The 25,470-nt window shown below is 44.6% G+C and overlaps 1 protein-coding gene across 1 annotated transcript in view; it reads right to left on the bottom strand.

The window, feature by feature from the left end:
- LOC103664412 (WD repeat-containing protein 49) overlaps positions 1-25,470 on the bottom strand; it is a 113,522-nt gene that overhangs the window by 16,159 nt on the left and 71,893 nt on the right. The window contains 6 exon segments of the mRNA XM_040620917.1: positions 3,407-3,572; positions 5,888-5,947; positions 7,424-7,469; positions 8,143-8,197; positions 9,049-9,142; positions 9,204-9,314. Coding sequence (XP_040476851.1) covers positions 3,407-3,572; positions 5,888-5,947; positions 7,424-7,469; positions 8,143-8,197; positions 9,049-9,142; positions 9,204-9,314 — 532 coding nt within the window.

The raw sequence follows: 25,470 nt of genomic DNA, 5'->3' as shown, positions 1-25,470 counted from the left end.
CAAATCATATATCTGATAAGGGATTAATATCCAGAATATAGAGAGAACTTCTAAAACTCAACACAAAAAACCCACAAACAACCTGATTCAAAAGAGGGCAAAGGACTGAAACAGATGGTTTTCCAAAAAAGATATACAAATGGTTGATACGCACAGGAAGAGACGCTCAGCATCACTCGTCATCAGGGAACTGCAAATCAAAACCACAGTGAGCTACCACCTCGCACCCATTCGGATGACTATTAAAAAAAGAAAGAAAAAAAAGAAAAGAACAAGTGTTGGCAAGAATGTGGAGAAATTGGGGTTCTGTGCATTCCTGGTGAGAATGTAAATTGGTGCAGCCACTGTGGAGAACAGTACGGAGGTTCCCCCCCAAATTTAAAAAAATACGGCCTGATTAAGCAATTCCACTTCTGGATACATACCCCAAATCATTGAAAAGCAGGGTCTTGAAGAGATATTTGTACACCTATGTTCATAGCAACATTATTCACAATAGCTAAAATCTGCGAGCAACCCGAGTGGCTACTGATGGGAAAATGGGTAAGCAGACTGTGGTATATCCACACAGTGGAATCTTATTCAGACTTAAAAAGGAAGTAAATTCTTTAATATGCTACAACATGGATGAACCTTGAGGACATTACACTAAGTGAAATAAGCCAGTCACAAGAAGACAAATACTCTATGATCCCACGTACAGGAAGGACTTCGAGTGGTCAGAATCACAAAAACAGAAGGTTTGTAACGGTGGTTGCACCAGCTGCAGGGAGGGGAGGATGGGGAGTTAGTGTTTAGCAGGGACAGGGTTTTAGGTGGGAATGATGAAAGGGTCTGTGGCTGGGCAGGGGTGATGGCTGCAAAGCCACGTGCATGTCGTTAGTACCATTGCCCTGTACATTGTACTGTGTGTATTTTACCAGGATAAACAAAGAAAGAGGAGGAGGGGAAGGAGGGGAAGGAGGAGAAGGAGGAGGAGGTAGGGGTAGGGGAAGGGAAAGAGGAGGGATGTGGGGTGGGTAAGGGGAGGAGGAGAAAGAAAAAGCCTTAGTTTCTCAGTGAGCCCACTGCTTTCCTGGATTTTAGCCTGGTTGAAATCTGTCCCTCTCTTTCCGTCAAATTCTTTCTCTTTGATGTCAAGGAAGATGTGACAATCCCCAATAAAAGGAAGAGTGAAGCTCAAATGTCAAAAAGTCAGCCAAAAGAATTTGTTTTCAGCTCATTTTGCTTTGCTTACACGATTGCCTTTCTCTCTTAGCTCCCTTCTCTACTAAAAATGACTTCAGAAGAACAGTCTGGACAGTTTTCCAAATAAGACTGTGACCTCTTAACCAATCCCATGTGAAAAAGACCACTGGGTTCTGGTTTGACCTTCAAGAAGAGCCAATACTGCTCTTTCCTGGAAGGGTAGGGAACTTTCACATATTTTCATCTCATTTGTGCAATGTAGAAATGTGAATTATTGGTAGCTACGGCTGGCTTTGCATTTGGGGAGCAGAAAAGGAGTTTCTCAAAGCCAGCAGTCACATAACTTTAAACACTAAATGCTCCTGCAAACGGGGTTTGAAATTAGAGCTGCTGGCTAAAAGGTCAACATTGCATTCTTGGCCAGTGACTTTATTTTCATTTTAATGGCAATGAAAATAATCATTTAGAAGGAAATGCCACCACTTTTTCCCCAAAGATTTTTAAAAGTTTTAGGCACTGGCAGAAAGAACCTCATAGAAGAATCTTTCTAAATGTTATAGTAAAGGGGGTAGGAACAGACTGGAGAGTAAGTCTACAGGTAAGAATTTCTTTTTAATCGCGTGGTGTTCAGTTTCTAGCCACTGCCTTCCAGAGTGTCTCTCAAGCACTTCAGTCCAGAGGCTGACTGCATTGCGTTACCAGTCTTTTACCTGCTGGGCATGCACAGCTTGTCTCTGAATTTAGACTGTGAGCCATTTGAAGGCAGCATCAAGCCCCACATCTCTCTCTAGTCTTTTCTATGCATCTCCCTCAAGGTTATGCTCATGGGAATGGCTCAAAGATATTTTCTGATCAAATGAGTCATTAGAGCTGTTCCTTGGCTAAGAAGCTATCAGACGCCTCAAGCTGGGGATTGCAGGGTGGGGTTCTCTGAGGGTTTGCTGGTTGGGTTTCAGGAGATGCAAGAACTCCCCAGTTTTATGTAAAATCACCAGTGCCCTCTGTCTCCCTGTTGAGGCTCCATGGGTGTGGGGTAGTGGGTCCCTCGGCTGCTGACAGATGAGTGTCTGTAGACTGCCACTTGGAAAGGAGGAGCCTGGACTCTGGAAGCAGGGCAAGGAGTGGTAGGAAGTCTTTGACTGTGTGTCCCCATGGTTTTCCATCCAGCACAGCCAGCCATGAAACTGATAGATAAGTGTGTTTTTAGAAGGGTTCATGGCTTGGAGGGAGAGGAGTGTGGTTACCAGCCCCAACACCTAGTACTGGGCCTGGCACATAGCAGGAACTCAACAGTGTGTTTTGAATGAAGACATGAATGAGCGGGCCCGTGATCACATTAGCAGAGAGAGACGGTCTTGAAGAAATGGAACGAGGGCAGAAAAATTAGGGAGAATGGATGGGAGGGTGGGGAAAAGTTTTGCAATGAAATATACAAGTAATAAGAGGCACCTGGGTGACTCAGTTGGTTGAGTGTCTGACTCTTGGTTTCAGCTCAGGTCATGAACTCAGGGTCCTGGGATGGAGCCCCACATCGGGCTCCATGCTTAGTGGGGAGTCTGCTGGAGATTCTCTCTCTCCCCCCACCCTCCCCACCCACTGCTTGTGTGTGCTTTCTGTCAAAATAAATAAATAAATGAAATCTTTAAAATACATATATGTGTATGTGTGTGTGTATACATACAAGTAATAAGGATTGATCCATGTGGCAGAGTATAGGGGGTCACGGGCAATGTGGGGACTCTAGGACCCTGGGGGCCACCCAAGGGGGCTGATGGAGAGGGTGACATAAAGACTGAGGGCACATAGCTGAGTGACACATCGGAAGATGATGTTTGAGGTGGGTTGGGAGAACAGGCTTGCTAGCTGGGCAAAAGGAGCCCGTAAAGACAGAGGGGTAAAATCGGCACTATAACAAAGCCCAAGGCACTCAACAGGGGAGAGGGTGGATGGACAGTGGATGAGAAAATGCTCCCGGAGGTGGTAGGCTGGTCTGAGACAGCCTCTGATGTATGAGTGCCTGGGGATGTGGACTGAACTGGCTGGACTCTTAAACTCCCTCCCAGCTCTGGGAATATCCAGCTGACAGGTTAAACCTGAAACCAGGCTAATCCCTTCTAACTGGGAAGCTGTCCAGAACTGAGATCTCTTTAGGACATGCCAAGAAACCAAGCCTGCTGGGGCCTGTGCAGAGCAGCCATGAAGCCTACCCCTCACCGACCTTTTCTGTCTTCTGCACCATCAGAGGGGCTGGGAGTATTCAGCTTGCAGTATATGTGGCCTGAGATGACATTCCAAATAATGACCTCCCCATCGTAACTGGAGGTGGCAAGAAGAAAAGGTGGGCATTGAGCCACACAGAGGATGTCCTCTTTGTGCCCATGGTTCTGAGAAAGAGACATGGAGAGAGACAGGGTAAGAAGTCAAATCACCAATCACCCCCGGCTAGCTCCCCTTCATCTGATGCCTAAGACAGAGGATGCAGATGGGTTCCTCCTTCTGTGCTTGCCCACATCGAAGACTCACCTGGAAACTTGTGGCCCTGCCCCAGGGATCAGGGCATCCCTCCATGCAGGAGGCTGTGTACAGGTCAGCCAGAGAAGTGCTGTCTCTCTTTGGGTCAGTTGTATTACTTTCCCCAGGGAAGTGATACTCCTAGAAGCCTCCTGACCTCCCCATAGTACTGGCAAGCGTAGTATTTGCAAGGAGGCCTATTTGGGGCTGAAATGTTGATGGCAATGGGATAATGGAAATCAGCTCTGGCCAAGGTGGTTTGGCTTCCCAATAGCTCAGGTCTAAAATCCAGAGTGTGCTGTCCCTTGACTTGATTCCTACAGGGTTCCCATCTGCAGCTTATATATGCGATGAGGAACTGAGATCACCTACTCTCCTCGAAAGGAAGATTTGGATACAGATCCTTAAGAAAGATGAGAAACTAAAATGGAGTTTTTTTTTGGTCACTATCATTTCAACTTTCTCACTGGGGTGTAGTTTCCCTGTAAAGAGGATTGGCTTCTCTTGGCATTGTCAAGATCTTTTTTTCTCCCTTTCCCTCACATTCTTTCCACAGAGTGTCCCTTGAGGACCCACCCATGTCATCTAAGATGTCCCTTCTGCCTGAAAGTGGCTGGAAAGGTGGTGGATTAAGACAGCTGGAAAAGAGAAGACGGCTGGAAAAGAGAAGGTCAATGGCTCTCTCTTTCCCACAATCTTCTGCCAAATCCTGCCTTCTTTTGTGATTTGTGACCACATACGTCTGGAATCCTCCTCCTGTGGTCCCCCACTACCTGCAGTGAGGCGTACATGCCTTAGCATGACTGTCAAGCTCTAACTTAACTTTCCAACCTCAATTTCCTCCTCAAACTTTTTATAATCCTCCAAACAACATGCTTTTCATGCTTCCCCACTTGCCACGTGCTTCCCCCTTTCCCTCATCTAGATTGCTTTCCTTACCTTGGCCTCCTGGAAAAATCCTAGCAATCTTTTGATATCTTGTGTGATATTAGAGCAAAGGTAGTGGTTCCCACTTCTGGGCTTCTCCAGCATCTTATATGTTATTATAGCACCTGTTACATTGTATGTTTATTATTTCCTTAGTTTATCTCCTCACTAGTCTTTGAGATTCTGGGCCAGGAATCACATTTTATTCACATTGTATCTTTTGGACCTATCCACTAAGCACGACACTATGAAACTGTTCAAAAATACATGTTGAGTGAACTAATAGTTTAATGAATAAATGTTTGGATGAACTAACACTTCGCTGACTTGCATAATGCTCATCCTTGCAATGGCCACCTTTTCTGGGGCATTTTCTGCCTAACTTTGTTCGTTCACTCAATAATCACTAATCTGCAAACTCCAGGAAGGCAGAGATCCTGAGATGACCATTTTGCTCATCACTTCATCTTCAGTGAATAAAGCACACTTGGCCCACAATAGGGGTATATGCTAGTTGAATGAAAACAAATTAATTGCATTGCTATAAACTGGATGCTGGGCTAGGTCCTGGGAAGGTCATGGTGAAGACAGACAAGGTCTGGCTTCATGGAGTTTGTATTCTAGTGACTGCACCTTCTGGAATATTTATGGGGGTATAAGATAGGGTTGAGCCATGGCAGCTGATGGTTGGGCACAGTGACTTTTCTTTCTTAGCACTTTCTTATTGGCTTGGCATCCAGGCAATTTTGAGGAAGGTCATTCAACCCTGGGAGGCTGTAGAAAGTTGGGGGGAGGCACTCTGCTAATAAGAATCACAAGAAGTCCCCTGCTTATAGGACCCCAACAAGTCACAGGGAATATTGTCATCTCTTAGGCTCCCTGGCTGCCCAAGGATGACACAGTAATTGCATATAATTTTGCATGCCAAGCAGAGGAAGGAAGTAGATGCTTCTTGAGGAAAGTTACACCCACCACATCTTGGCTGCTATTCCTGCACTGCATGAGTGCTGGCTGAGCTCATAGAGAGCTGCATGGATTGGTTTCTGTGGCCCCATACCCCCATCTGAACACAGGGCCATCACTCTTCCTGGAGGGGAAGCAGCTGCTTGGAGCTCAGTGCTCCTGGTTCTACCTGGACCAGTCATGAATCCTATCATGACAGAGGCAGGCCCAGGAGAGTTAGGGTGAGCCTCTAAGTGAGGGATATCCTCATCATGTGCCACTGTTTGGGCTGAGAGCCAGAGAGTGGACCAGGGCTCACCAGGTCATCCTGCCAGTGTGGCTGTGGCTTCCAGAAGTGATGAAAGTCACATGGTGTATCCTGTATTCAAAGCCAAAGAGGAGACGTTGTATAAGCAGTAAAATGAGCTGCCAACACACTCACAACTTCAGAGAGAAGGTGTTGGCACATTTCATAACCCTACCCCTCACCCCACCAGTGATGTAGATTTTTGAAATGTCAAAGCAAATTCCCCTAGTGCTAGTGGGAATAAAAAGCAATCCACTCTGACGTTTGGGTGATTGCATTTCAACAAATCATATGTCAACTGACAAACTCTCCTGGATGGTCTGCATAGCTTCACCTTCATAATAAAACCCATAACTGTTGCATGTGTTCAAACAAAGTCTCCGGCTCAGGAACCTATAATACCAAAGGACGAATTCAACGTCAGGGCTTCTCAGGTAGTCATCTTTCAAATCATCTGGGGATGCAAGGCTCAGGCTGTGAAATACAGCACACCTTCAAATGAATAAAGAATTTACAATGTTTAAGGACCGTTGGAAATCCATGACCATCCAGCATAGCAAGCAGGGGAAAGAAAATGTCACAGGTAGATTTAAAACTTAGTTTCAGTCAGCATTTTCAGCTTCCCCTGTCTCTGAATCCCTTCCCCATCTCTAAGCCATAAAAATATTTTTTTCCCATAGAGCTGCTTATGGATGGCATTTCATCTCCTCTTTCCACTTAGAGAGGGACCAGGGCCTAAAGACAGGTGGGAGGAAGAAGGAAGAAAGTAAAGGGGTGGAAAGTTGACAGAGAAGTTAACCCTCAGTTAGGGATGAGTGTGTGCAAGGTACAGCTGAAGCCCCTGCATGCTGGGGAGGAGGGAGCATGCCAACCTGTACAAGGGGTAAGACTATGAGGCAAGGCGTAGAGAGATACGCGTTCCAGGTACGGGCTGCTTTGGATTCCCGAGGATGCCCTGTATGGCTCTGATAGCTCTTCAAGCTAACACTTTGTGGTATTGCGATTTACGATAAGAAACAGGTATTTGGTCTTGGTGCCCATTTTTGGCAGATAGCTCCTAAAAGCCTTGGAATTTCTTAAGTGATGAGAGCGTGGGAGGTGTCTGAAGGTGGAGGGCAAGAAGGACAGGCTTGTGGGACTGAGCCTGTAACCTGTAGGATACAATACCATCTCTGGGTAGATGGTGTCAGGATTGAGCTGAATTATAGGACACGAGCTGGTGTCAGAGAGTTGCTTGTTGGTGTGGGAACCACCTGTCTCCCAGAATTGGGTGCAGAGTCATTACGCTTCTTCCCATAAAAGAGACAACTAGAGGGAAAAACTGAAGCATAAAAGAAAGTAAAAAAGGTTTCTTAAAGGGAGAAATGGAAGGAGGGGGATATTCTTCTGTCTATATCATGGTTTGACTTGTAATAGAGAGCAGAAGCATGAAGAATTGCTGCAAGTATTGTTTTTAGTGGGAAAAGAATTCACAGGTCGGGGGAGGAGGATAGCAGTCTGAAGCAGGGTTTCGAATACCTAATACCTAATTTTGTACATTTCACTTACAAAATACACATTTATTCTTCTGTCCCATCCAACAGCTATGATACACCTAGAACAGTAACAGAGTAGTACATTTCAGTACTTAAGCTTAGCATCTCTTCGATTTTTGCCTGCATTCAAGACCGTGGTTTAATTTTGCCCCGTCTATGTGATAAATGGAGAGAGCCAGAGCATTTTTTATGAAGAACAAGATAAAATGTGATTGGATAAATTAGGGTCAGTGTTTCCACTGGTGCTTAAGGGATCTATAATTTCCAAGATCTACAGATGCTACTCCATTCTAACCCTCCTGAGGGTTACTCAATCCTAAGAGCATGGTTGAACCATGGAGGCAAGGGCACGAACAGAATCTGGTCAGGAATTGTTTTTACCCTTAGTGTTCAGGAGAGAATTTATGGAATTTTTGACTTGTGTGTGCTGAATCTAGTCTAATTGCTCTAGTAATCTAGTCTGTGCTTTATTCCTTCAGAAAGCATTTGGTGGAGAGATACAATGTTCTCTATCTCTATCTCTAAACAGTCATAGAAATGGGCAGAGAATTGCTTCCAATATTCTAGAAGAGCCTAGTTGCCTAAATTACCATCAGGGAGCAACTGGGATCCTTGGAAATTTTTTGACACGTTTCCTTCTGGAAAATTCCCTTCACTGTCTCAGTGTCCTCCTCTAGGATAGATTTTGTATAAAAAAGATGCCTCTCTATATCCAAGCTGAATATAACTCACTTATTTTGGTTCACCTCCAAGTAGGTACAATCACAGACTTCATTTTGCTTTTCATCTAGAAAGATCACATTATCAAAGTATATTAGACATTTTTCTTTACTGGTTCTTGAATCAGTTTAAACATATTAACTCAACTAAACTGATGACTGGGGAAAACTTCAGTACTGACTTTCTAGTTTTCAGACCACAGTTAGCTGTCTTTTAAGGCATCACAGCACTGCTGGTTTCCTGCCACACTCATTGCCCTAAAAGGCTGACCCTGCCCTTGCTCAGCTCTGGAAGAGGCTTGCCTTCTGCTGACAGGACTCTACACGGTGCCCGGCACTTGCTGAGCGAGCGAGTGAGCGAACAAGTGAGTGTATGCAAGTCAAAAGCAGACCTGGAAATCACAAACTCATTACCCGGGGTGATTTTTGTCTTTTTAACTTCGACTTCATTTACAGTCTCTGGTAGTTGAAAACTGTCTGCCTCTTATCTTCCTCATAGAAGGGTGACAGGTCAGAATCGTGGAAATTCTACCAAGATCAGGCACAGCACGTGAACAAGTGGAAACAAATCACAACAACGCACAAAACAGACCAGCTTTTAGTTTGTTCATCTAGATTTTGACTTATGTGATGTTTAAAATGTTTAGAAAAGTTAAGCTCATCTAAGAACTCAGATAAATATATCGGGTAATAAAGGACCAAGTGCACGAGGCTTGGCTGGGAGCACATCTATTTATGTAAAGTATGGCTCTCCTCAGTACAAGTTTAGAGTCATTGGTAAAACGAAGTGCCAGAGGAAAAGGATGTAGGGCTGTTACATGCGTTCTAGACGCCATCTCATTTGTTTCTTCTGCACTGACAACAAATGCCCAATCTCACATCATTACGTGCTGTGGACCCTTGGTAGGAAGCGACTTGCCGTGTTTCAGTGTGTGCAGACAATGTCCGTTGTTGTAGCTCCATATTTTCAGACAGCCGTCTCTGCCCCCGTGATTAACTTAGGAAACAGTCTCCTGTCAGGAAGTCATGTCAGAGATCTCACTGATTAATGGTTGAAGAGACTGAAGAAGATACTTACCTTCTTCCACTGGTGTCAAAGGTCAGACATGTGATTCCAGCACTGCCATGAGCCCCAATGAATCCAGACAACAGCCTTCCTGTTTCAAAGTCCCACACTTTTACCACCTGTATCCAGAAGTTGAAAAATAAATGACCCAGAGATAATGGCTATCAAATTAAAGGGAATTTGCCTTTAGAAGTCTAGTGTCTTAGATAAAAAAGATGAAAATTTACCCTGAAAGTATCCATCTGTATATCCAATGGCTTACTTCAGTGTGTTCATTTGCTGGGGCTGCATAACAAAATACCACAGAGTGGGGGACTTAACAATGGACATTTAGTTTCCTATGGTTCTGGAAGCTGGGAGTCCGAGATCAAGTTGCTGGCAGGTTTGGTTTCTTTTGAGACGCCTCTTCTTGGCTCACAAATGACCACCTTCTGGTTGTGTCCTCACATGGTCTTTCCCCTGTGCGTGCACTCCCAGGGTCTTTCTATGTGTCCAAATTTCCTCTTGTTATAGAGACACCAGTCAGATTGTCAGCGTCCACCCTAACATCCTCGTTTTAGTTTAATACCCTCTTTAAAGGCTCTATCACCAAATATAGCCACATTCTGAGCTGCTGGGGTTAGGACTTCAACATACGAATTTTGGGGGAACACAATTTATCTGTAACACTCAGTGAGAAGATTAGAAAATTTAGAAATCTTTGGATAAAAATCTCCTGACTACCTAGGCTCAGAGGAATAGGTGTGGATTGAATTTTGAGCAGCAAAATTTATTCGGCACCAAGGCAAAGCTGAGTGAGAAAGATGGCCTGTTTGGAGGGAAGGACATGTCTTCTAAACCCTCAGCTTTTTTTTTTTTCACTTTCTTATGACAGAAATGTTCTTTTTTTTTCATTACAGTACATCATTTCCTACAGTACATCCTTAGTTTCTGATGTAGTGTTCCATGATTTATTGTTTGCGTATAACACCCAGTGCTCCATGCAATACGTGCCCCCCTTAATACCCATCCCCGGGCTAACCCATCCCTCTACCCCCCTCCCCTCTAAAACCCTCAGTTTGTTTCCAGGAGTCCATAGTCTCGCGTGGTTCATTTCCCCTACTGTTTACGCCCCTTCATTTTTCCCTTCCTTCTACCGATCTCCCTGCTATTCCTGATGTTCCACAAATGAGTGAAACTTAAGATTTCGCTCAGTCCAGCTAGTTCCAGTCTTGGAATTGCTTTGTTTCAGCCCCATCCCTTGAGCAACCTTGAATGAGAATCATCTGTAAAGGGAGTGGAGTGGCGTCTTTCATGACTTCGGGTAGGTAAGTGCCCACCCTAAGGACAGCGTCCTCTGGGGTAGACTTTCTGGAGCCTGCCCCCAAAGGCAGTGACAGTGTGGGAGGAGAAATGCTTGAGGACACCACTCTTTCTCTGAACTACTGTTTGTTCCTTTTAGTCTTTCACTTTGTAAAAGAGGCTGCTCCATCGACATAGAGAAACTTCCAGGTCTCTCAATCCAGAAACCAGAAGGCATGCTCTCACTGGTGTTGATTTCAAGTACCTGAGGCGAGATTTTTGTAGTGTACACTTTGCTTCCTTCCCCTCTGTCTTCTTACAATGTCAGGGTCTACAGCTCACGTGCACCCATTTGTTCTTCTTAATATTGCAATAGACCCTTAGCATTACTGGGCTTTACTCTAGTTATTCCGACATTTGCAAACATCCCAAAGTTCCACAACATGCAATGATTTGTAATATGGTTGAGGTCCAGAACTGAATGAAATACCAGTCGGCATGGAAGAATGAGCAGAAGGGCCTAGAGTGAGGAAGATAGCCCTGGATCGACACCCAAAGGAGACATCCTCCCTGTGGACCTGTCTTCCTGTGAAGTGATTAAACAGTCACACGTTTGTTCCATAAAAAGAAATTCCCCTAAGAACACCACCTGCTACTGCAGGTAATGGGAGTGAAAAGATTGAAGCGAGCAATTAAAATATCTTTAAAAATGACTTTAGGGTTCTATTTATAATCAAGAGAAGTCTAAACTTGCTATTTATCCTCTTTAGGTGCATTGTAGAGGGGATTTCATGCCCTAGCAGGGCTCCTCTAAGAATTTCCTTGCCCCAAGTGATTCTTCCTTTTGAAGTTCCCATTCAATTAAACATATTAAAATGCAACCACATCCCAAATGAAATATAATTTTACTATTAAATTTTAAAATATTTACAAATGTTTATTGTTTTTGCTTTATTTGCTCTGTTGATGAAAAATTATCGTTATTCTTAAAAAAGTAAACTTCCATATTACATGTAACTGGGTATGTGGATGTGTCAAAGTTGCAGTTCCCATGTCACGCATTGAAAACATTTAATTGCATATTTATTAGTTTGCAAGGTGCCCTTTTCAAGCATTTTCAGAAGCATTGGAAGTTGGTGGTCCCTAGCACTCTGCTATGCAACTCGAAGAATAAAATGTGGTGTAGTGGTATTCATAACTTTAAGCATCATGAAGATCTTGGCCTACATTCTCTCCTCCACAAATATAGGCTGCAATGTGGCTTAGATGCTGTGGATCGTGACAGTGAGCACGTGTTGTAAAGATTTCACACAGATCTGCAAGGTGAGCAAATACTCAAATTGATAACTCGATTCAGTACGTATCTGAGAGTTTATTACCAGCGTGTGCCTAATACAGTGAGAGATAGAGAGTATTTATATCTCAATTCAACATCTCCTTACCACCCACAGGCAGGGAAGATATGCATATCAAAAGTAATGCTATTGAAGGAGGCTGACTGTGTTAGCAAGAATTAGGAGCCCAAATGCTAATGGAGCCCTTCATTCTGCCTAGGTGTGGGAGGGATCTAGAGACTTTTCTCAGAGGAGCTGAGATCCAGAGTTGTGCACTGAAGAATAAGAAGGGTTTTGACAGATTAAGAAAGAAGAAGAGGGAAACATAGATGAGCTGCTTGTTCCCCTCAGTGCCTGCCGAATGATTAGAGACTCAAGGCTCACGTGTGTGAAACAAAGCAGGACAAGTGAGAACTGAATCCAGCAGCACATGGGAGGCTCCGACTTGGGTGGTCAAGAAGAGGGAGGTGCCTGTATGAGTCCAGGGCAGTGAAGACAAGTTTTGTGGAAGAGCTAGCACTTGAGTTGGACCTTGAGGGACTGTTGAGGTGTGTAAGAGAAGAGGAGGAAGGAGGACACTCCAGGGTGGAGATGGGAAGAAGTTGAACAGGGCCAGGGACAGGCCGGTGCAGGATGCTGAGACCAGAAGTTTGGCGTCTTTGGAGTCACAGGCGATTCTGATAAATCTGGAGGGAAAATGCTTCTTGATAAGTATGAGCCCAAACTATGCAGGAATCTACCTTCTTTGAGATGAACTGCGACTGAGTCATCATAAAACATTTTTGGTCAACAGACCAAATAATCTATTTCTTTCAATACTTAATAAAACCATGGTGATGACTAATCTCTGAAACAAGGACTGGCAAGAACATATGCAAAGACAACCGAATCTCACTGGGATGAAAACCTGAACCGAATGTATGACATGGCTACTGTGGATGAGGCATCTATTGCTTTATTAAGAAAAGTTAAGAGGACAGGAACACCTGGTTGGCTCAGTAGGTTAAGAATATGACTCCTGGTTTTGGCTCAAGTCATGATCTCAGGGTCGTGATCTCAGGGGCATGAGATTGAGGCTCCCTGCCCCACCTCCTGTTGGGCTCCAGGCTCAGCATGGAGTCTGCTCAAGATTCTCTCTCTCCCCCGCCCCCGCCTCCACCTCTCCTCCCACGCTTGCGTGATCACTCTCTCTCTTTCAAATGAAGAAATAAACATCTTTAAAGGAAAAAAGGTTAAGAGGATAAAAATGGGTCTGTGACCTTGGACAGATTGTTTAACTGCTGAAAACTCTCTTTCTTATCTCTTAAGTGGGGATAATGGTATCTACTTTAAAGGGTTGTTTTGAGGATTCGTTGAAAAAACCTATACAATGTCCTTCCCACAGACCCTCACACAGCATAACTGGTATTCAGTGAGCATGATACCACATGTCTCCTATTTAGGGCAGGAGGAGTGTGATTTCTTAAGGCTACACAGTGGACCTTCTTCCCTATGAATTTACATCTTCCCTCAAACAAACACCAGCGGTAACATCCCGTCCCTAGTCTTCGAGTCTTAAGGGCAGCGTTTCTCACTCACAGTAGGGACAAGGCCATGCAGCATGCTTCCCATGGCACCCCAGGGCCAAGGGCGCACCTCTGTACTTGGGCTTGGTCCCGTGTGCCCCCTCTGCGAAGACAGTGCGCAGAAGGGATAGCTCTAGGAGTTACGCAATCCAGTTGCTTTGCACTCATTTCCTCATCTGTTAAATGGAACCCCATAGAAATTTTGTGAGGAGTAAGTGAGGAAAAGGATGTCAAATGTCTGGAAAAGTCTGGTGAGCGGGGGACACTTAATAAATGAATGTTGGTTGTCAGTACCACCGCTCTGTCCTCTCTCCTGATGGTCCCTCCAGTGCTCGGCCCCAAGGCTGGGCCGCTAATAGAGATTCCGTGGATCTGAAATCTCCGGCTTAGTGCCAGACTGTTCCCAGTGGGAGGAATCTTTTTCAAGGAAGAATGGCATTGGCAGAAGGACAATGAGCACTTTCCCATGAATGGTCTCTGGACTGCTCTGAGGGGAAGTCTGGCCTGTAGGGAAAGAGAAGGGAAGGGCGTGGGAGACACAGTCCCAGAAAGAAAGTGCTAGGCCTGGAGCCAGAGCCTCCTGGGGTTCCCTACACCCCTTCCCCAACACCGGGAGGAAGGCACTGAGTCTCCCCGCTTCACAGATGAGGACACTACCAGAAGGCTAAGAAGGACCAGCTAACGAGATCAAGATCACAAGGTTCCCTGCGACAGAGCAGGGACAGGCAGACATCATGTGACTCCTAAGCGTTGGCACTAGAGATGGGGGCTGTTCTAGCCACGAGGTGGAATTTCATTCACTTTGCTTAAAAAAAAAAAAAAGGAAAATCAATCTAACAAGTTGTTTTTCTACACACGGACTCCACGTAGAACAAACAGCCGTTGGACTGACTGCAGTCCCGTCTTTCAGCAGGTTGCTTTGGTATCCTGAGCGGGGAGCTCACACTTGCACGCCTGGCAGTATCGATGACCACGCAGTCATTCTGCCAGGTGCTCCCCATCCCTGCGAGCCTTCCCCATGGCCTCAGGGGAAACGTTAGGAAGGGTGGGTACAGGCACAGGCAGCAACCTTACGTTCTGGACTTCTCAGTAGAGTTTTCATGCTGTGAAATCTGATCACCTTTCTGTAAGGTTAATTCTTTCTTTTTTTGTAAGATTTATTCATTTGACAGAGAGAGATACAGCGAGAGAGGGACAGGGGGAGTGGGAGAGGGAGAAGCAGGCTTCCCGCTGAGCAGGGAGCTTGATGCAGGGCTGGATCCCAGGACCCTGGGTTCATGACCTGAGCTGAAGGCAGACGCTTAACACCTGAGGCACACCCAGGTGCCCCTGTAAAGTTAATTCTTGATCTGTGATTTAATCACCGAACACAGTAAATATATTTAAGGTTCTTCTTATGCATATGTTCATAAATCTTTTTAAAAGATTTTATTTATTTATTTGACAGGGTGAGATAGAGAGAGTGAGCGCACAAGCAGTGGGAGAGGCAGGCAGAGGGAGAGAGAGACTAGCAGGGAGCCCAACACGGGGCTCAAGCCCAGGACCCTCGGATAAGGATCTGAGCCGAAGGCAGACGCTTAACTGGCTGAGCCACCCAGGCACCCGACACAATTTTTTTTTAAAAACCCACTTTCCGAGACAGTATGCCATCATTTTTGGCTCAGGAAATCCAGTTGTCGTTATCATATAGATGGGATGTGAACCCTGCAAACCACAATATTCAGCCTAATCCTTCTCTGCCTCCTTTCCCTAGTTTTCAAAGACTACGGATTTGGGATCTGTCATCCTGCCGAACAGTGAGGGGAAAAGCTGCAGGCAGGAATGAGGAATGTACTTATGTCAGGGCAGCAAGTGGCGGTAAATGGGTGGGGGAGATAATCATAGGCCATATTTGAACCGTGAGGCTCTAATTATGTTCCTCGTTTTAGTACGGAGAGGGCCTGAAAGTTCTCAAAGCAGAGGTGATGTGCCCTGCCAGCCCTGCCAAGACCAAGGGCAGGGGTATGACTTACCCCAAGACCACTGGACCCAGGGAGGCAGAGCCCATTCTCTCTACTGCTCACAGGTACCTCGTAGGAGCTCTGCAGGCTCTGGAGAAGGAAGACTAGACAATGTGCCTCCCATTGTCTAATTAAACACACAAACAAATTAAGCTCTCCTTCCCATTCAGTGTCTCAGACAGACTTCTGCCCTTCCGGTGGGAGGAGCCGCACACAGGGGAAGGCATGGGGCCAGGCATCCTGAGAGAGGCCTTCTAGTCCCAGCTCTGCTCCTTACTCCCTGCTTGACCTTGGGCAATTCATTCCCTTCTCCAGGCTTCTGTTTGCTTATTTGTAAAACTGCAGCATTGCACTGGGTGACCTGTGAGTGCCCAGGAGGCAGGATTTAAACTCTCCAGTAAGACCAGGCGGTCTCAGCCTAGCAAGCCAGGGACAGGCACTGAAGTGGACATTCATGCTAAGGGTCAATGACCTCCCTGAGTGTGGAAAAGGCAACCAGGCGCCCTCTTTCCTGGCCGAGGAGGAAATGAAATGTGGCCTGGTGAAGGCGTGCCAAGGAACATTTGCAAAGGAATCAGGGAGACGGGTCTTGAAGGCATTCAAGCTCCCTGATATGGAGGCCCTGGGCAGGAAAAGCCCACTAGGGGACCTTCCATAAGGACCTGTCCCATCACTGCGGCTTGTGCTGTCCTTGAATGGCTACCTTGCTGTAGGGACAGGGTCTCACACGTGGCCCACTGCTGCAGCAGTTAAAAGCCCCCAGGGCTCCTTGGACAATTCTCTGTAGAGGTAAGGCCAGTGGGTCGATAAGGGCCCAAGAGGTACATTCCAGACTTTTGGATAATCTACGGAGGTGGTGCTGGAGCAATTAATGGGAAATGTTCAAGGGAGCTCACCAAATACATACTGCAAGATAAAGACATGGGGGCATATAGCTCAGGAGCTCACCCAGAGATCTTATCTGTGGATGGTTCCAGAGAAGGTTGCAAGCAGCTAACTGGGCCCTGCTGTACCCTCTAGAGGACTGACAGCTTGGGGCCAAGAGAATAACCTCATACCTCAGTCTCAGGTGTAGGAGGGCAACGGTGTCAGTGGCCACACACAGGGCTCTGGAGTGGGGGAGATAGAGGCAGGCTGCAAACTCCCCTTAATACCGCTGGCTTTGGAGGAGATGGTAAACAAGCAGCTGTCGGTCTCTAGATCCCAGATCTGAGAAGGGAATGAGGAAAAGAGTAATTGGAGGTCTTGATCAGGCTGCTTTGCTCTGTTTCCAAAGCTGTCACCTGTTGCGGGGGTCTGGTTAGGACTGTCCAAAGTTTAAACCCTGCCTTGCTTCCCCCTCGCCAAAAGGAAACATGTTAAAAGGGCTTCCTTCTCCTCTATCCTTTGTAAAGGAAGCAGAAAGGCAGGCCCTTGTTCCTGAGCCCCTCTGCCATGCTGGAGCTGCCCAAGAAGCGGAGATACCTCTGGCCAAGCTACCCTGGAGCTGAGCTTCACCCCCCACCACGAGGAGCGGCCAGTGGCTTCTCCTCTCCTGGACCCTCTTTCACAGTGGAGGTTTGGTATCATGGGTCTGATGTGTGCAAAGAGCTACCTCTATCCCCCAGATATGTTCCCATTTCTTAATACAGTTCCTCAAAACCAGCCACGGGGGAGAGATTTGGAGGGTTCAGGGAACAAACTTCAGCGTTGCTATTGGTTAAGGACATGGAGGTCCAGAACCCCCTGCCTGGGTTGGAATCCAGGCCAAATTACCATACTCCCTTTCCCTCCGTTTCTTCATCTATAAAATAGGGTGACTAATAATAATGCCTATCTTACAGGATTTAAAATCCTAGGGATTTTCAAATATTTATACAAAATAGTGTTTAGCATTGCTGCTAGGCCATGGTGCAATGGTATATGATTAGAGTGATAATATTACGGTTGATCATTTATTAGGATTATTATGTAAGCCATGCTATGGGTCTTGTATTATTTTAAGGAACTGTGATCTGAAGAGAGCTGCAAGGGATGGCCACATCCCTGGGGAAGAGCAGATGGGCCAAGTGTAAAACGGGGAAGAGAGAATCGTCACAAAGACAGCCGTTGCTTAGTGAGCTGACAAGTGCCAGGCATTGTGTTAAATGCTTTCCATGCATTGTTTCCTTTACTCTGTTATGGGTTGAATTGTGTCCTCCCCCAAAATTTGTATGTTGAAAACGCCCAGTATTTCAGTGTGCCCTTCTTTGGAAATAGTGTTGTTGCTAGTGCAATTAGTTAAGAGGAGGTCAAGCTGGAGTAGGATAGGTCCCCCCAGACAATATGACTGGTGTCCTTGTAAGAAGGGGAAATCCAGAGACAGACACAGAAAGAGGGAGAAGACCATGTGACGATGAAGGCAGGTGTCAGACTGATGCTTCTATAAGCCAAAAAATGCCAAAGGCTGCCAGCAAACCACCGGAAGCTGAGGCACAGAACAAACTCTCCCTCAGCCTCAGAAGGAACCAACCCTGCTGACACCTTGATTTTAGACTTCCAGCCTCTAGAACCGTGAAACATAAATTTCCATTCTTTAAGTCACCCAGTTTGAGGCATTTTGTTACAAACAAATAGGGTCTTAAACCAAGTTTGGGAGGTAGGTACAATCCATTGAGTTCCAGCTCCCTTACAGACGCAGTGAGCAGCTAAAGCGGGAGTCCTTCTCAGGCTTATCTCCCTCCAGAGCTGCACTGGAGAACCTGAGGACTCAACTGGGCGGGATGTACTTGGATGGGGCTCCTTTCCCCTCCTTTGCAACTCCGGGAAGCAAATCAGCTATCAGGAAATTTGAAGCCTTTACCCCTTAAGCTAGACTCTTTATTTGTTGAATTTATACTGTTTATTTTCCTTAGTTCTCCCCAGCAGGTAGCAAACTCATTTTGAAAGTTCTAGCCTGCTTTTTCATCTGTGATTTTAGGTCATGATGTAAAAAGTGGGAAGCAATACACTCTGAGAGGTCAGTATGGGGGTGACAGAGTAAAATAATCCCATGGAAAGGTGACCCCAAGGACTACTTGTGCAAGGAGCATCCCCCACTCCTTTCTGGAGTATTGAATTGTTTGAAAATGCTCATTTTCCTGGATAGAAAGGTAACACCACACAGTTTTTTATCAGTCACTTATACCACAAGGGGAATCCATTCATCTGGTAATTTCTTCTTACTTCATGAGGTAATGTTACTGAAAGAGAGGAAGTTTTGATGAGGGGAAGGATGAGGTAATTCTGAAGCCTGGCAGAGTGATCTCAATTGGGATGCTATTGAGGGACCCCAACGAGGTCTGCGGAAGGGAAAGGTAGGAAGGAACTCTTCCTACTGTTGTTGAGGTTGAGTCAGCAAGTTGGCATTAAATCCCCAAAGTAAAAGTAGTTACAACAAATTAGCATCACTGACTTATCTGTGGCCTGTCCAGCACCCTCCTGTCTTCTGTTAGGAGAATGGCCTCTCTAATTGCAAGCAAGAGACAAGAGACCCAAACCTGGTCAATCTGTGTCTTCTCTTAGATTTTTCTGGCTGGAGCTGATAGTGAATCTGGAGTTCGGTTGTGAGTTCAGACACATCAATGGTCCCAAGCCATTTGGAAGGAGATAGCCTTTCTGCACTAGGAGTTGATATCAGTGTGGACAAAAGTAGGCAGGCAGAGAGCGTGGGAAGAACGGTGCCATCTTTGAACCCAGCTGTCTATGAGGCCATCTGTCTGATGATCTGGTTTCAATAACCAATAAATTCTCCCTTTTTAGCTTAAACTACTTGAGTTGGATTTTTGTCTCTTTGTTTCAAAAGAGTCTTACCTAGTACAACTACTCTGTGGTGAGCATAGTTCATACATTACCTTTTATGAGCACAACTAAGCTACAAGGTGGGTCTTTCCTCCATTTTACAGAAAAGTGACCAATGTCCAAGAGAATTAAGTCACTGAGCTCAGAAGGATTGAATACTTCACCCAGGGTCACCTAGTTTCTGGTAGTTTCAGAGTTTAAACTCAAGTCTGTATTTCTCCAAAGCACGCTGTGCTCCAGCCCCCAAATGCACACAGAGGTCCACAGTGGAAAGGTGTTGCTGGGAACTGGCCACCGAACTAAGGCATTTCCTGGTTTCCCTTTCACCCAGCATTATGAACTCAGTGGTGGAGTGTGAGAGAAAGTGATGGGTCATTTATAGCTGTGATTTTTAAGAGGCAGATATGCCTTATCTGCTCTCATGTCCATTATCCTGGGATGAAGAAGACTCTGAGAACCAAAGGACCTTGCATAAGGACAGCCTGGTTCTTGAATGGGAGAAAAAATGCCCCTCACCAGGAGCACTGGCCTTGGGTATATATGACAGCAAACACATAAATTTCTATTGTCTCAACGTATGGAAAATATAGGGTTTATTTTTTACAGTGACAAGCCTTATCTTAACTATCACACCACGCTTCCTTCCTTCAGGAAATAACTTCCTTTCTATACTAATTCCTGTTGACACAAAACAGCCCTCTTCGTAGTGTGCAATATTAAATTCACAGAAAATAACAAGTGAAAACAGAAAACCGAACCTGTCACTTTACTCTCCTTTAGAGTAATGCCAGAAACCAGCAGACTCCTGAAACGTTTCTTGTGTCCCCATGATTTAGAGAAGTGAAATATTTGGGCTGAAAAATCAATTCAAAGGACAAGGACTATCTGATCAGGCATGCTAGAAATTTAGCTGTCTGGGTCCTGGTTGATTACTTTTTATTTGATAGGAATAATGTATTCTGAAATAAATTACACACCATATTTCCAAGATAGGATTTCAATATATTTTAAACACATTTTGGGAAGTGATTCAATATGCCTGAATCATCACAGGCAAGAAGCTAATCTTGTAATCATGATTTTAGATTGGAAGAAAATGGAGAGGCACTAGGAAAAGAAAATAGGATAGGATACGTGTCCTCACATACAGAATTATGATTATCTGATGGTGCTAAGTTTTGGGGGAAAAAAAGCTCATTAAAAATATGAAGTCTCCAACTTTGTGGCTTGGGAGGATACCTTAGGATGGATTCGATTTTCAAAATAAATCAAATACTGAAGTCCATGAATCTTCCCATTTTAATCAAATTTGTTTGGAGGACTGAATTGAGTGTGGGTCCTGGTTGCATCATTGACCATGATCTCAACACCTACTTTTGTGTAAAATGTCCTCATGGTTGCCATGACATTGACTCTGAGCTCATTCTACGGGAGCCATGGCGTACCCCCACACACAGTGAGAGCATAGTCTTTGAGGCTTTTCTCCCCACTGCTCACTCTTGCTCTCTTTTCCATCTCATCCCCTCCATGGGTTAAAATTCCATCTAAATGCTAATGACTTCTAAACTTATATCTCAAGCCCTGACATCTCCCCTCAACTCGGGATGACCCTATCCAACACATCCACAACTGAGCTCCGGGTCTTATGCTCCTCTTCCCCACCATCTGCCCTGTCTCAGTGGGCTCTAGCCCAAAGCCTTGGTGTCCCCCTTGACTTCTCTCTCTCCCCTCTCCCCCTCCTTTACAAAATAATGGTTTTATTGAGATATAATTCACATCCCACAAAAATTCACATTTTTAAAGTGTACAATTCAGTGGGTTTTAACATATTCACAGAATTGTGCAACCATCACCACTGTCTAACTTCAAAACATTTTCATTATTTCAGAAAGAACCCCCATACCCATTAGTGGCCACTCCCTATCAGCAATGACTAAACTAGTTTCTGTCTCTGTGGATTTGCCTATTCTGGACATTTCATATAAATAGACTCATCCAAAACATGGCATTTTGTGACTGGCTTTCACGTAATATAAGCTTTTTCAAGGCCCATCTATGTGGTAACACCTATTAGTGCTTCATTTCCTTTTGTTGCTTCATAATATTTCATCGTATGGATATACCACATTTTGTTTACCCGTTCATTTGTTCATGGACACTTGGGTTATTTCTACTTTTTGGCTGTTATGAATAATGCTGCTATGAATATTTGTATGTAAGAATTTATGTGAACATAAGTTTCCAATTCTCTTGGGTTTAAATCTAGGAGTAGAATGGGTGGGTCGTATAGTAACTCCATGGCTAGCATTTGAAGAACCACCAAAATGTTTTCCAAAGTGGTTGCACCATTTTAAATTCCCACTAGCAAGGTCTGGAGAGCTCCGATTTCTCCACATCCTTGTCCATGCTTGTTATCATCTATCTTCTGATTTCAGCCATCCTAATGGGTATGAAGTGGTAATTCATGGTGGTTTTGTTTTGCATTTCCATAATGACTAACAATGTGGAGGACCTTGTCCTGTGTTTATTGACCATTTTAATATTTTCTTTGAGGAAATTTCTATTTAAGTCCTTTGCCCAGGCTATTTGTGTTTTTATTGTTGAGCACGCAGGGTTTTTTTGTATTCTAGATCCAACTCCCTTATCAGAAGTGTGATTGGCCACATTTTCTCCCATCCCGTAGGTGGTCTAACCGCTTTCTTAATGGTATCTTCTGAGGCACAAGGTTTTAATTTTGACGACATCCAATTCATTTATTTTCTCCTTTCGTCTCTGTGTTTTGATGGCGTATCTAAGGAATCATTCCCTAGTCCAAAGTCATGAAGATTCACTCCTACGTTTTCTCTGAAGAGTTTTGAAATTGTAGCTCTTTTTACATTTAGTCTATGGACTGTTTTGAGTTAACTTTTGTGTATAGTGTGCAGTAAGGGATTGAAGTCCTGGATCGAGGTGTAAGCAGGTTTGGTTTCTTGCGGACTTTCTCCTTAGCTTGCAGATGACCCCCTTCCTGCCATGTCTTCACGTGGTTACACCTCCATCTAAGTGTGCTGATTTCCTCATCTTATAAAGACACCAGTCGTACTGAATTAGGGCCCACCAATATGACCTCATTTAACCTTAATTAATTTTTTCTAGGCCCTATCTCCAGATACAGTCACATTGTAAGGTACTGGTGGTTAAGACTTCAACATATGAATTTTGAAGGGATGTGATTCAGCCCACAGCATCTACAAATCATTTACTATGTGTGTAGTCGATAAGCTGGTTTTACGTATCTATGCAAAGCAATGATACTGACCTGCCTGAGGCTTCAGCATTCCTTTGATTCAGACTGCTCTAAACTCCCACCCTCTGGTCCCATGATAGTCGAGAAAGAAAGATGGATAAAATCATGAAAACTTTTCATATTCACTGAAAAAGCATATGAAACGCTGGATAAAACAAATCAATAAAATTTCTTTTTTTTTTTTGGTATAAAAAAGTGCATTACAAATGTCACAAGCAGCTGAATTTTAGAGGTGGGTAGGACCTTACATATAAAAAGAGGTGTGAAGGCAAACAAAATGAAGGTGATGATACCATGACCTCTACCAGGGTCAGAAGTGTTTAAATTCTAAGTCTTACAGACAACATTTCAGGAAGGGCCCACCTGCCCTAGGTGTATTGCAAAATAAGGTAAGCACTAGTAGCGAGGGATGGTTGCCTCCCCCATGTCCCCATTCCATCCCTTGCTCCCCCTCTTCATCCTCCAACACACATTCTCCCAGGGGAATCAGGACAGCATGCAAATAGGAACTGAGATGTTTTAAGGTTTACTCATCCCAACAAAACACCAGGTATAGAAAATTCTCTAAGAGACTACCCTTTGATTGCCCACATATCTTCTTTTTCCAAAGCAAACCCACAAATGTAACTACCATTTGAGTATCTGCTAATGCAGAGACCTCTAGAGCTGCAAAGAGGGGAAAGAAAACACCAAACGAACACATTCTCTATCTGAAACTGTTGGACAATGCATCCAAAATGTGAAAGGGTGAAGACCTTAATAGTGTTGTCGGTGGACATGGAAAATATTTTGTTATCCTCAGCAGATACATGGATGTAGATCACTGGAGCCATGTGGCTTTTCAGCATACCTGTCGGTTTTCTAGAATGGAAAAAGAACAGATGAACACCAAGCAGTTCTAAGTGCTATTTCTAAATAAAAATGCAAGACTAAACTTGGCCCGGATCTGGCAGTTCTATTCAGCCTGGAGGAGGGTTATGTCTCCTTCTGAAATCACACAAGTATATATCTTGTGTGATAAAAGGACTGAAGCAAATAATACCCAGTTATAGCAACACAACTCAGTGTGAGATGAAGCTCTGGGTTTTGTTTCTCCAACTGCTGACAATATCACTATAAAAGGAATAAACGAGGAAGAGCACAGGGTGGTGTGGGAATAGATTCTATGGCAGGTTGTTGCTTTATGCAGGCCAGAGTTAACAGTATTCAGATCTGGGGGGAATGTCTTTTTAATATAAGTTTATTTTAAGGAGCTCTGAGGAATCACAATGCCCTCGGGGTTGCAGGGCTGGGTGTGTAGTGAGAGGGCGGGGAGGTGGGAAGAAGGGAGGCAGGGCTGAGGTTGAAGGGGAGAGCACATCATTTTATAACCACGTCACTGGAAGGTAAGTGAATTGTTCTCTGTCACCAGAAGAATGGGAGTCTAAGATAAAAGATGTGGGTCGAAAATCATCTTTCTTTCTTTCTCTTTAGGCATCCAACATTGCACTGGGTGCTATACGTGGATGACCTCATTTGTGATCTTTATTACTACTGAAGGGTAGATACTCCTGTGATCACCATTATCGAGGAGGACCCTGGCTGCAGCCCTTGCTCAGGATCACTGGGCTAGAAGGTGACAGTAGCAGGATCAGATCCCGCGTGCCCCCTGGTCTCCTGGTGCAGCCTCAGCAGCTGCCTGCCCCGGCAGAGGGACATGGGTCACCTTGCAGGTCCTCCACTGATGCCTGGTACAGAGCTCAGCGAGGAAGTGTGGCGCACCTTAGGTGACTTGTTCTTGTCCCCAAGTCCCCACTATCAGTGCATGAGAAGACTACTCCCCATTTTCCACTCTCCTTCTGTCTTCAACACTTACCAATGGAAATGGCATAGGCTTTTAGAATCAACCAAAATGTGTTTGAACCCCAGGTCTGGAATTATTTCCAAAATTTATTTAACTCCTCTAAGTTTCATTTTCTTCATTGATAAATGGAGTCGATGAGTTGCCTATTAACCCCAAAGAATGAGTCTTTAGTGGCCACCAACAGAAGTTTCCCAGGCTGTGTGTATAGGAGATCAATTTTGGACAAGGGTTCTTAAATTATCCTAAAAGGGAATTAGTGATCCCCTGTGTTGCTTTCATGTACTTTATTAGATCAGTGGCACTTTTGGTTGGAGAGAGAAAGAAAACTTACCCAGGCAGATAAGGATTCCAGATTTGAATGATTCGATCCATTCCCCCTGTCAGCAGCAAGTTCTTTCTCTTACAGAATGAAAATGCCTGGACTCCTTTGTAGATGCAAAAACAGTTCGATCACATTCTGCCCGCCTTTGGGGCAGACCAAGGAATGCTTGTTCTCTTCTTGCCTCAACATCTTTTCTAACACCCCTTATCTCTTTCGTCGTTTGCTTGACATTTGTTGTTCTCATAGTGCACCCTAAAAATAATCACAGAAAAACAAAACACAGCTTCTTAGTATGATCAGTCAATTTTCTGACAAGTTGCTGATTTTTAAAGGTCCTGGTTTTGCTTTCAGTGAGGACTACTTTTTTTCTTTCTCCTTTACCCCCTGGTGTTACACCATGGATAGTTTGAAGGATGAAAATGGAGTCTGTAAGAATAGCAAGATTCATTTCCCCTCCTTCTCTGGAAAGAGGCAAGAAGAGTCACCCCGGGGTAAGGAGGAAATGTGAAGAAGGCCAACTCATTCTGAGGAACCTTGATTTTAATAAATCTCTACCTAGCACCAGGCACCGTACCAGGGTCTCACCATACATGATTTTGTTTGAACCTCCAAGAAACTCAGTGAGGCAAGCACCTTTACCTCCATGGGACAAATAAGAAAATTTATACTATAGGGGTTAAGAAACTTGTCATTAACAAGACAATGAAACTACGTCTCAAACCCTAAATCAGGGCTCATTGAGTTGACCTATCAGTTTCATCCACCAACCAGGCAAATGTCTCCTACAATTATTTTGACATTTATTTTTAGCCAAATGACTTTTTTGCTTATGAACGTACTGAACAG

Source organism: Ursus maritimus, unplaced genomic scaffold, assembly GCF_017311325.1.
Source record: "Ursus maritimus isolate PB19 unplaced genomic scaffold, ASM1731132v1 scaffold_10, whole genome shotgun sequence".
Taxonomy (NCBI): domain Eukaryota; kingdom Metazoa; phylum Chordata; class Mammalia; order Carnivora; family Ursidae; genus Ursus; species Ursus maritimus.
This window is presented reverse-complemented; position numbering and strand designations above follow the sequence as displayed.